Here is a 12,011-nt window from a genome sequence, read left to right as displayed (position 1 = left end):
CTTGACAAATATTGTGACAAGGAGGGGGGGGGAGATTATCATTCCAAACACTGACAGTTAGGCTACAGTTAGCTTAAATAAGAACGCTGCATCGTACCTGCTGAATCGTACCTGCTGCATCCTACCTGCTGAATCGTACCTGCTGCATCCTACCTGCTGAATCGTACCTGTTGCATCCTACCTGCTGCATCCTACCTGCTGAATCGTACCTGCTGCATCCTACCTGCTGAATCGTACCTGCTGCATTCTACCTGCTGTATCCTACCTGTTGCATCCTACCTGTTGCATCCTACCTGTTGCATCCTACCTGTTGCATTCTACCTGCTGCATCGTACCTGCTGCATCCTACCTGCTGAATCGTATCTGCTGCATTCTACCTGCTGCATCCTACCTGCTGAATCGTACCTGCTGCATTCTACCTGCTGAATCGTATCTGCTGCATTCTACCTGCTGCATCCTACCTGCTGCATTCTACCTGCTGCATCCTACCTGCTGAATCGTATCTGCTGCATTCTACCTGCTGCATCCTACCTGCTGCATTCTACCTGCTGAATCGTATCTGCTGCATCCTACCTGCTGAATCGTATCTGCTGCATCCTACCTGCTGCATTCTACCTGCTGCATCCTACCTGCTGCATCCTACCTGCTGCATTCTACCTGCTGCATCCTACCTGCTGCATTCAACCTGCTGCATCCTACCTGCTGCATTCTACCTGCTGCATTCTACCTGCTGCATTCTACCTGTTGCATTCTACCTGCTGCATCCTACCTGTTGCATCCTACCTGCTGCATCCTACCTGCTAAAGAACGATGTAAACAAGCAGAGACACACCGTGCAAACAAATAACAAGACTGTCTTTGTAATACAAAAACATTTCTTTATTCCAAACATAGAAAATACACCAACCAACAGGCAGAGACGCCTCATGATCAACCACGTCATGGGTTTACACAGCAGCGTCTTTCACACCGATATGTTTCAGACATGATCCCTCAGAAAACGCATCACAGTGGTGTTCAGCGCCTGTTTATTGGTCAAATATATCCCTCTGATGACATCATCACCAGGAGACCGGTCGAGAGTTTAAAGTTGATAGTTCTCACAGTGTCTTCCTTCCTCCGCCTCTCCCCCTCCCACCTCTCTTTCCCCCCCTCCTCCCACCTCTCTTCACCCCCCTCCCTTCCCTCGGTTGGCCCCCAAACACTGACTGGGCCGTTACCATGGCGACCCTGCAGTCACCGTCACTGTCGTCCCCGGAGCTGCTGCTGCCATTCTGGTCCGTCCTACTTGGGAGGAGTTTAGGTTGAGGTGCGCCGTTATTAGGAGGAGGAAGCACTTCCTTCCTCTGCTGGCTGGCCCCTCCCACAACCAGGTTGGCCCCTCCTACATTCTGACTAACCACTCCTACTTTCTTCCTTTCTTGGCTAGCCACTCCCACATCATGGCTGGCTCTTCCCACATCCTGGCTGGCCATTCCCACATCCTGGCTGGCCACTCCCACAACCTGGCTGGCCACTCCCACAACCTGGCTGGCTCTTCCCACATCCTCTTGAGCAGGCTTACTGACCTCTGTCCCCAGAAACCCCCCTGTCCCCTCCTCCACCTCTCCCTTCCTCTGCTTTGGCTCTGACCCCTTCCCTCTCTTAGCCTTGGACGGGGAGCCAGTCCCCTCTTCTTCCTCTTCTCTCCCTCCGTCCTCCCTCTCTTCTCTCCCTCCGTCCTCCCTCTCTTCCCTCCCTCCGTCCTCCCTCTCTTCCCTCCCTCCGTCCTCCCTCTCTTCCCTCCCTCCGTCCTCCCTCTCTTTCCTCTTTATACAGGTGACAGCCCGGCGGAGGCGCTGGCTCTTGATGGCCTGTCTCTCCTGCTGCTCCAGGCGGAAGAACGAGTCGATACGCAGCTGGGTCTACAGGGAGGGAGGAGGGGAGAGAAGGACGGAGTGGAGGGAGGAGAGGGAAGAGGAAGGAGGAGAGAGGGGAGGGAGGAGAGGGAAGAGGAAGGAGGAGGGGAGGGAGGAGAGGGAAGAGGAAGGAGGAGTGAGGGGAGGGAGGAGGGAAGAGAGGAAGGAGGAGAGAGGGGAGGGAGGAGGGAAGAGAGGAAGGAGGAGAGAGAAGAGGAAGGAGGAGTGAGGGGAGGGACGGAGAGGGAAGAGGAAGGAGGAGTGAGGGGAGGGAGGAGAGGGAAGAGGAAGGAGGAGAGAGGGAAGAGAGGAAGGAGGAGAGAGAAGAGGAAGGAGGAGAGAGGGGAGGGAGGAGAGGGAAGAGGGGAGAGGGGAGGGAGGAGGGGGAAGAGAGGGAAGAGGAATGGAGGTATACAGGACAGATCAAAGGCAAATTGAGACACATTCACAATAAATTCACTATTATACCCAAGTCATTCACAATAAATTCACTATTATACCCAAGTCATTCACAATAAAATCACTATTATACTCAAGTCATTCTCAATAAATTCACTATTAAACCCAAGTCATTCTCAATCTCTACTTGCAATAATTTCTACCAACCATTGATCCAGACTAATACCTGTTGTGTGTTGAGCTGTTTGATAACAGGCTGTAGAGTCTCCTCTGTCTTCCTGCTGTTCCAACCGAAACGACTCTCACAGAATGTAGGCTGAGCGTTAAGAAAAACCTGGTCCCAAAGACTATACACACACACACACACACACACACACACACACACACACACACACACACACACACACACACACACACACACACACACACACACACACACACACACACACACACACACACACACACACACACACACACACACACACTCTCTCTCTCCTAAAGGATATTCCTTGAGGAGGTCGAGGTGTGGGCGGCCCCAGCTAAAGGAGCTTTCTGATAGGTCGACGCTGGGCTGCAGGTAGGCAGTCGCCACGGCAGGGTTGGGGAAGCCCGGCCCCAGCTGAAGCCCTCTCAGCTTCCTCTTGACCTTGGAGTCACGGGGGTCAGAGGTCAGACGTTGCTGCTGCTGGGCCAAGGACCACCACTCACTGGAAGGGAAAACGGAGACAAAAGCACAGACAAGAGTGAAGCAAAACAGCTGTGTGCCGTCTCTGTGATCTCTGAGGGAATTGAACCCATAACCTGGGTATAGCTAAAGTCACACTGGCCAACTGAGTCACACAGGACCACTCAATCATTATTCATCACCACACAATATCATTACTTCACCACACACCAATCTACCTGAACATGCAGACTGGTTCTGTACCAGGTCCGGGGAACTGGTCATTACTTCACCACACACCAATCTACCTGAACATGCAGACTGGTTCTGTACCAGGTCCGGGGGACTGGTCATTACTTCACCACACACCAGTCTACCTGAACATGCAGACTGGTTCTGTACCAGGTCCAGGGAACTGGTCATTACTTCACCACACACCAGTCTACCTGAACATGCAGACTGGTTCTGTACCAGGTCCGGGGAACTCGTTGAGTATCTCCATGCCCGTCACATAGCCCACCCCCGGGACTCCCTCCGTATAGTCACTACCCAGCAGGTAGGCCAGGTTGATCAGCTTGGTACGATCCACACCTAGGGGAGGGACGAGGGTTAGAGAGAGGAGGCTGGTGGTTTGGGTGGTGGGGAGGGATGAGGGTTAGAGAGAGGAGGCTGGTGGTTTGGGTGGTGGGGAGGGACGAGGGTTAGAGAGAGGAGGAGGCTAGTGGTTTGGGTGGGGTAGGGGTGGAGTCTAGTGGTTTGGGTGGTGTGGGTGGGGGGGTGGGGGGGGGGGGGGGTCTTGTTCTAACCAGTTGGTTCTGTAGGTCTATGTACTGCTAGTGTACTAACCAGTTGGTTCTGTAGGTCTATGTACTGCTAGGGTTCTACGTACCCAGTTGGTTCTGTGGGTCTATCTGCTGGTAGGGTTCTACGTACCCAGTTGGTTCTGTAGATCTACGTACTGGTAGTATTCTAGGTATTTGTTCTGGCTGAAGAAGTTCTTGTAGACGTGTCGTCCTCCGAACAGCCATACGTCGCTGTCATCGGTGATTGTTCCGTGGGTCTGGTCGGTCCGGTCCAGCGCTGCACACTGGGCCTCAGCCTCACCGGGAGCCACCAGGAAGGGTACGCCAAACAACCTCAGCAGCTCCTGACGGACAAGACACACCGAGACATTAGACCCCGTAAGTGATCATAAACGAGACGGGAGGCTATGATTTCTATGGGAAATAATGACCGAAAAAAGAAAAGAAAAGGTGTGTTCCACGGAGCGCTAGCAGTGACGAACTGACCTTCCACGGAGTTGCAGTATTTTCCAGAAAACGCATAGAGCCCAGAGTTGATTATCCCTTTCACACCGTGGCTATAATTTAACACATTTGCAGCTAAAAATGTGTTCAACATCCACTGAAGTAGCTAGCACGTTTACTAGATAGCTACGGTGGTTGCCGTGGTAACCAAAACAAACAAGCTTGTTTAGCTAACCCAAACTATCAGTCCTAGCTTGTTTAGCTAACCCAAACTATCAGTCCTAGCTTGTTTAGCTAACCCAAACTATCAGTCCTAGCTTGTTTAGCTAACCAAACTATCAGTCCTGGCTTGTTGAGCTAACCCAAACTATCAGTCTTGGCTTGTTGAGCTAACCCAAACTATCAGTCTTGGCTTGTTAAGCTAACCAAACGATCAGTCCTAGCTTGTTTAGCTAACCAAACTATCAGTTCTAGCTTGTTTAGCAAACCAAACTATCAGTCCTAGCCTGTTTAGCTAACCAAACTATCAGTCCTAGCTTGTTTATCTAACCAAACTATCAGTCCCAGCTTGTTTATCTAACCAAACTATCAGTCCTAGCTTGTTTATCTAACCAAACTATCAGTCCTAGCTTGTTTAGCTAACCAAACTATCAGTCCTGGCTTGTTTAGCTAACCAAACTATCAGTCCTGGCTTGTTTAGCTAACCAAACTATCAGTCCTGGCTTGTTTAGCTAACCAAACTATCAGTCCTAGCTTGTTTAGCTAACCAAACTATCAGTCCTAGCTTGTTTAGCTAACCCAACTATCGGTCCTAGCTTGTTGAGCTAGCCAAACTATCAGTCCTAGCTTGTTTGGCTAACCAAGCTATCAGTCCTAGCTTGTTTAGCTAACCCAAACTATCAGTCCTAGCTTGTTGAGCTAACCAAACTATCAGTCCTAGCTTGTTGAGCTAACCAAACTATCAGTCCTAGCTTGTTTATCTAACCAAACTATCAGTCCTAGCTTGTTTATCTAACCAAACTATCAGTCCTAGCTTGTTTATCTAACCAAACTATCAGTCCTAGCTTGTTTATCTAACCAAACTATCAGTCCTGGCTTGTTTAGCTAACCAAACTATCAGTCCTGGCTTGTTTAGCTAACCAAACTATCAGTCCTGGCTTGTTTAGCTAACCAAACTATCAGTCCTAGCTTGTTGAGCTAACCCAAACTATCAGTCCTAGCTTGTTGAGCTAACCCAAACTATCAGTCCTAGCTTGTTTAGCTAACCCAAACTATCAGTCCTAGCTTGTTTAGCTAACCCAAACTATCAGTCCTAGCTTGTTTATCTAACCAAACTATCAGTCCTAGCTTGTTTATCTAACCAAACTATCAGTCCTAGCTTGTTTATCTAACCAAACTATCAGTCCTAGCTTGTTTATCTAACCAAACTATCAGTCCTAGCTTGTTTATCTAACCAAACTATCAGTCCTAGCTTGTTTATCTAACCAAACTATCAGTCCTGGCTTGTTTAGCTAACCAAACTATCAGTCCTGGCTTGTTTAGCTAACCAAACTATCAGTCCTAGCTTGTTGAGCTAACCCAAACTATCAGTCCTAGCTTGTTGAGCTAACCCAAACTATCAGTCCTAGCTTGTTTAGCTAACCCAAACTATCAGTCCTAGCTTGTTTATCTAATCAAACTATCAGTCCTGGCTTGTTTAGCTAACCAAACTATCAGTCCTGGCTTGTTTAGCTAACCAAACTATCAGTCCTGGCTTGTTTAGCTAACCAAACTATCAGTCCTAGCTTGTTGAGCTAACCCAAACTATCAGTCCTAGCTTGTTGAGCTAACCCAAACTATCAGTCCTAGCTTGTTGAGCTAACCCAAACTATCAGTCCTAGCTTGTTGAGCTAACCCAAACTATCAGTCCTAGCTTGTTTAGCTAACCCAAACTATCAGTCCTAGCTTGTTTAGCTAACCCAAACTATCAGTCCTAGCTTGTTTGGCTAACCCAAACTATCAGTCCTAGCTTGTTTAGCTATCCAAACTATCAGTCCTAGCTTGTTTGGCTAACCCAAACTATCAGTCCTAGCTTGTTTGGCTAACCCAAACTATCAGTCCTAGCTTGTTTAGCTAACCCAAACTATCAGTCCTAGCTTGTTTGGCTAACCCAAACTATCAGTCCTACCTTGTTTAGCTATCCAAACTATCAGTCCTAGCTTGTTTGGCTAACCCAAACTATCAGTCCTAGCTTGTTTAGCTAACCCAAACTATCAGTCCTGGCTTGTTAAGCTAACCCAAACTATCAGTCCTGGCTTGTTAAGCTAACCCAAACTATCAGTCCTAGCTTGTTAAGCTAACCCAAACTATCAGTCCTAGCTTGTTTAGCTAACCAAACTATCAGTCCTAGCTTGTTTAGCTAACCCAAACTATCAGTCCTAGCTTGTTAAGCTAACCCAAACTATCAGTCCTAGCTTGTTTAGCTAACCCAAACTATCAGTCCTAGCTTGTTGAGCTAACCCAAACTATCAGTCCTAGCTTGTTTAGCTAACCCAAACTATCAGTCCTAGCTTGTTGAGCTAACCCAAACTATCAGTCCTAGCTTGTTGAGCTAACCCAAACTATCAGTCCTAGCTTGTTGAGCTAACCCAAACTATCAGTCCTAGCTTGTTGAGCTAACCCAAACTATCAGTCCTAGCTTGTTGAGCTAACCCAAACGATCAGTCCTAGCTTGTTTAGCTAACCCAAACTATCAGTCCTGGCTTGTTTAGCTAACCCAAACTATCAGTCCTGGCTTGTTTAGCTAACCCAAACTATCAGTCCTGGCTTGTTTAGCTAACCCAAACTATCAGTCCTAGCTTGTTAAGCTAACCCAAACTATCAGTCCTAGCTTGTTGAGCTAACCCAAACTATCAGTCCTAGCTTGTTGAGCTAACCCAAACTATCAGTCCTAGCTTGTTGAGCTAACCCAAACTATCAGTCCTAGCTTGTTGAGCTAACCCAAACTATCAGTCCTAGCTTGTTGAGCTAACCCAAACTATCAGTCCTGGCTTGTTGAGCTAACCCAAACTATCAGTCCTAGCTTGTTGAGCTAACCCAAACTATCAGACCTAGCTTGTTGAGCTAACCCAAACTATCAGTCCTAGCTTGTTGAGCTAACCCAAACTATCAGTCCTGGCTTGTTTAGCTAACCCAAACTATCAGTCCTGGCTTGTTTAGCTAACCCAAACTATCAGTCCTAGCTTGTTAAGCTAACCCAAACTATCAGTCCTAGCTTGTTGAGCTAACCCAAACTATCAGTCCTAGCTTGTTGAGCTAACCCAAACTATCAGTCCTAGCTTGTTGAGCTAACCCAAACTATCAGTCCTAGCTTGTTGAGCTAACCCAAACTATCAGTCCTAGCTTGTTGAGCTAACCCAAACTATCAGTCCTAGCTTGTTGAGCTAACCCAAACTATCAGTCCTAGCTTGTTGAGCTAACCCAAACTATCAGTCCTAGCTTGTTGAGCTAACCCAAACTATCAGTCCTAGCTTGTTGAGCTAACCCAAACTATCAGTCCTAGCTTGTTGAGCTAACCCAAACTATCAGTCCTAGCTTGTTAAGCTAACCCAAACTATCAGTCCTAGCTTGTTTAGCTAACCCAAACTATCAGTCCTAGCTTGTTTAGCTAACCCAAACTATCAGTCCTAGCTTGTTTAGCTAACCCAAACTATCAGTCCTAGCTTGTTTAGCTAACCCAAACTATCAGTCCTAGCTTGTTTAGCTAACCCAAACTATCAGTCCTAGCTTGTTTAGCTAACCCAAACTATCAGTCCTAGCTTGTTTAGCTAACCCAAACTATCAGTCCTAGCTTGTTTAGCTAACCCAAACTATCAGTCCTAGCTTGTTTAGCTAACCCAAACTATCAGTCCTAGCTTGTTTAGCTAACCCAAACTATCAGTCCTAGCTTGTTGAGCTAACCCAAACTATCAGTCCTAGCTTGTTGAGCTAACCCAAACTATCAGTCCTAGCTTGTTGAGCTAACCCAAACTATCAGTCCTAGCTTGTTGAGCTAACCCAAACTATCAGTCCTAGCTTGTTGAGCTAACCCAAACTATCAGTCCTAGCTTGTTGAGCTAACCCAAACTATCAGTCCTAGCTTGTTGAGCTAACCCAAACTATCAGTCCTAGCTTGTTGAGCTAACCCAAACTATCAGTCCTAGCTTGTTGAGCTAACCCAAACTATCAGTCCTAGCTTGTTAAGCTAACCCAAACTATCAGTCCTAGCTTGTTTAGCTAACCCAAACTATCAGTCCTAGCTTGTTTAGCTAACCCAAACTATCAGTCCTAGCTTGTTTAGCTAACCCAAACTATCAGTCCTAGCTTGTTTAGCTAACCCAAACTATCAGTCCTAGCTTGTTTAGCTAACCCAAACTATCAGTCCTAGCTTGTTGAGCTAACCCAAACTATCAGTCCTAGCTTGTTGAGCTAACCCAAACTATCAGTCCTAGCTTGTTTAGCTAACCCAAACTATCAGTCCTAGCTTGTTTAGCTAACCCAAACTATCAGTCCTAGCTTGTTTAGCTAACCCAAACTATCAGTCCTAGCTTGCTATTATGAAAATCTAATTCAACAACGACAATAAATGTTTTCAATTTGACTTTAGCTTTAAAAATCAGCTCAAAACATAGAACATGTAAGAATGAACTATAGCCGTTGAATTCTACCGTGCTGATATACTGTGCGTTACATGGAAATAATGCCCTTTCAAGCCAATCAGAAACATGTATTCAACAATGTCCTGGTATAAACAGATATAAACTCAGCAGAAGAATATGGAGCATTATAAGCACTGATATAGTCCCAGGGTTTTTCCTGGATAAAAAAGGGGCTTAGGCGGTGACCGTGGCCGGGGGCGTGGCAATGGGCGCGGTCAGCCTCAGTCATACTGCTAATTTCATTGTTTTGGGAACTTTCAATCACTTATTTTGGTGATTGTTTAGTTTCTCAAAGATTGTAGGATATTATTAAAATATTTTTGGGTCCATTAAAATAACATCAAATTGATCAGAAATACCACATTTCCTCCTACAACAGGACAATGAACCAAAGCACAGCTCCAAACTATACAAGAACTATTTAGGGTAGAAGCAGTCAGCTGGTATTCTGTCTATAATGGAGTGTCCAGCACAGTCACCGGATCTCAACCCTATTGAGCTATTGTGGGAGCAGCTTGACCGTATGGTATGTCAGAAGTGCCCATCAAGCCAATCCAACTTGTGGGAGGTGCTTCAGGAAGCATAGAATGCCAAAGGTCTGCAAGGCTGTCATTTCTGCAAATGGAGGATTCTTTGATGAAAGCAAAGTTTGAAGGACACAATTATTATTGGGGGCAGGGTCAGAGTCAGGATCAGAGTCAGGATCAGAGTCAGGGGCAGAGTCAGGATCAGGATCAGAGTCAGGGGCAGAGTCAGGATCAGGATCAGAGTCAGGGGCAGAGTCAGGATCAGGATCAGAGTCAGGGGCAGAGTCAGGATCAGGATCAGAGTCAGGGGCAGAGTCAGGATCAGAGGCAGAGTCAGGATCAGAGTCAGGGGCAGAGTCAGGATCAGAGTCAGGGGCAGAGTCAGGATCAGAGTCAGGATCAGAGTCAGGGGCAGAGTCAGGATCAGGATCAGAGTCAGGGGCAGAGTCAGGATCAGAGTCAGGATCAGAGTCAGGATCAGGATCAGAGTCAGGATCTGGGTCAGGATCAGAGTCAGGATCTGGGTCAGGATCTGGGTCAGGGTTAGTCACATCCATCAGATAGTGTCTAAACATGCACATGATACACAATCACACCCACTATGAACACTGTTGGAGCAGGACGGGAAAACAAACACACTAATACCCCCTTTATCAGACTGACTAAATGTGGTGTGTTGACTGGGTCCTTTATCAGACTGACTAAATGTGGTGTGTTGACAGGGTCCTTTATCAGACTGACTAAATGTGGTGTGTTGACTAGGTCCTTTATCAGACTGACTAAATGTGGTGTGTTGACAGGGTCCTTTATCAGACTGACTAAATGTGGTGTGTTGACAGGGTCCTTTATCAGACTGACTAAATGTGGTGTGTTGACAGGGTCCTTTATCAGACTGACTAAATGTGGTGTGTTGACTGGGTCCTTTATCAGACTGACTAAATGTGGTGTGTTGACTGGGTCCTTTATCAGACTGACTAAATGTGGTGTGTTGACTGGGTCCTTTATCAGACTGACTAAATGTGGTGTGTTGACAGGGTCCTTTATCAGACTGACTAAATGTGGTGTGTTGACAGGGTCCTTTATCAGACTGACTAAATGTGGTGTGTTGACTGGGTCCTTTACCAGACTGACTAAATGTGGTGTGTTGACAGGGTCCTTTATCAGACTGACTAAATGTGGTGTGTTGACTAGGTCCTTTACCAGACTGGGTCCTTTATCAGACTGACTAAATGTGGTGTGTTGACAGGGTCCTTTATCAGACTGGGTCCTTTATCAGACTGACTAAATGTGGTGTGTTGACAGGGTCCTTTATCAGACTGACTAAATGTGGTGTGTTGACAGGGTCCTTTATCAGACTGACTAAATGTGGTGTGTTGACAGGGTCCTTTATCAGACTGACTAAATGTGGTGTGTTGACAGGGTCCTTTATCAGACTGACTAAATGTGGTGTGTTGACAGGGTCCTTTATCAGACTGACTAAATGTGGTGTGTTGACAGGGTCCTTTATCAGACTGACTAAATGTGGTGTGTTGACAGGGTCCTTTATCAGACTGACTAAATGTGGTGTGTTGACTAGGTCCTTTATCAGACTGACTAAATGTGGTGTGTTGACTAGGTCCTTTACCAGACTGACTAAATGTGGTGTGTTGACTGGGTCCTTTACCAGACTGACTAAATGTGGTGTGTTGACTGGGTCCTTTACCAGACTGACTAAATGTGGTGTGTTGACTGGGTCCTTTATCAGACTGGGTCCTTTACCAGACTGACTAAATGTGGTGTGTTGACTAGGTCCTTTACCAGACTGACTAAATGTGGTGTGTTGACTGGGTCCTTTACCAGACTGACTAAATGTGGTGTGTTGACTGGGTCCTTTATCAGACTGGGTCCTTTATCAGACTGACTAAATGTGGTGTGTTGACAGTCCTTTACCAGACTGACTAAATGTGGTGTGTTGACTGGGTCCTTTACCAGACTGACTAAATGTGGTGTGTTGACTAGGTCCTTTATCAGACTGACTAAATGTGGTGTGTTGACAGGGTCCTTTATCAGACTGACTAAATGTGGTGTGTTGACTGGGTCCTTTATCAGACTGGGTCCTTTATCAGACTGACTAAATGTGGTGTGTTGACAGGGTCCTTTATCAGACTGACTAAATGTGGTGTGTTGACTGGGTCCTTTATCAGACTGACTAAATGTGGTGTGTTGACAGGGTCCTTTATCAGACTGACTAAATGTGGTGTGTTGACTAGGTCCTTTATCAGACTGACTAAATGTGGTGTGTTGACAGGGTCCTTTATCAGACTGACTAAATGTGGTGTGTTGACAGGGTCCTTTATCAGACTGACTAAATGTGGTGTGTTGACAGGGTCCTTTATCAGACTGACTAAATGTGGTGTGTTGACTGGGTCCTTTATCAGACGGACTAAATGTGGTGTGTTGACTAGGTCCTTTATCAGACTCACTAAATGTGGTGTGTTGACAGGGTCCTTTATCAGACTGACTAAATGTGGTGTGTTGACAGGGTCCTTTATCAGACTGACTAAATGTGGTGTGTTGACAGGGTCCTTTATCAGACTGACTAAATGTGGTGTGTTGACAGG

At 46.4% G+C, this 12,011-nt stretch overlaps 1 protein-coding gene across 2 annotated transcripts in view; it reads right to left on the bottom strand.

The window, feature by feature from the left end:
• Positions 1-857: 857 nt before the first annotated feature.
• The window catches only part of ercc5 (excision repair cross-complementation group 5), an 18,880-nt gene continuing 7,726 nt past the window's right edge, over positions 858-12,011 (bottom strand). For both annotated transcript variants that reach the window (XM_071330977.1, XM_071330978.1), the window contains 5 exons: positions 3,895-4,108; positions 3,408-3,552; positions 2,804-3,004; positions 2,524-2,608; positions 858-1,904 (listed from right to left, as the gene is read on the bottom strand). In XM_071330977.1, the coding sequence (XP_071187078.1) occupies positions 1,101-1,904; positions 2,524-2,608; positions 2,804-3,004; positions 3,408-3,552; positions 3,895-4,108 (1,449 nt within the window). In that variant the 3' untranslated portion in view covers positions 858-1,100. The remainder of the gene's footprint in view (positions 1,905-2,523; positions 2,609-2,803; positions 3,005-3,407; positions 3,553-3,894; positions 4,109-12,011) is intronic.

This window comes from Salvelinus alpinus, chromosome 10, assembly GCF_045679555.1.
Source record: "Salvelinus alpinus chromosome 10, SLU_Salpinus.1, whole genome shotgun sequence".
Taxonomy (NCBI): domain Eukaryota; kingdom Metazoa; phylum Chordata; class Actinopteri; order Salmoniformes; family Salmonidae; genus Salvelinus; species Salvelinus alpinus.
This window is presented reverse-complemented; position numbering and strand designations above follow the sequence as displayed.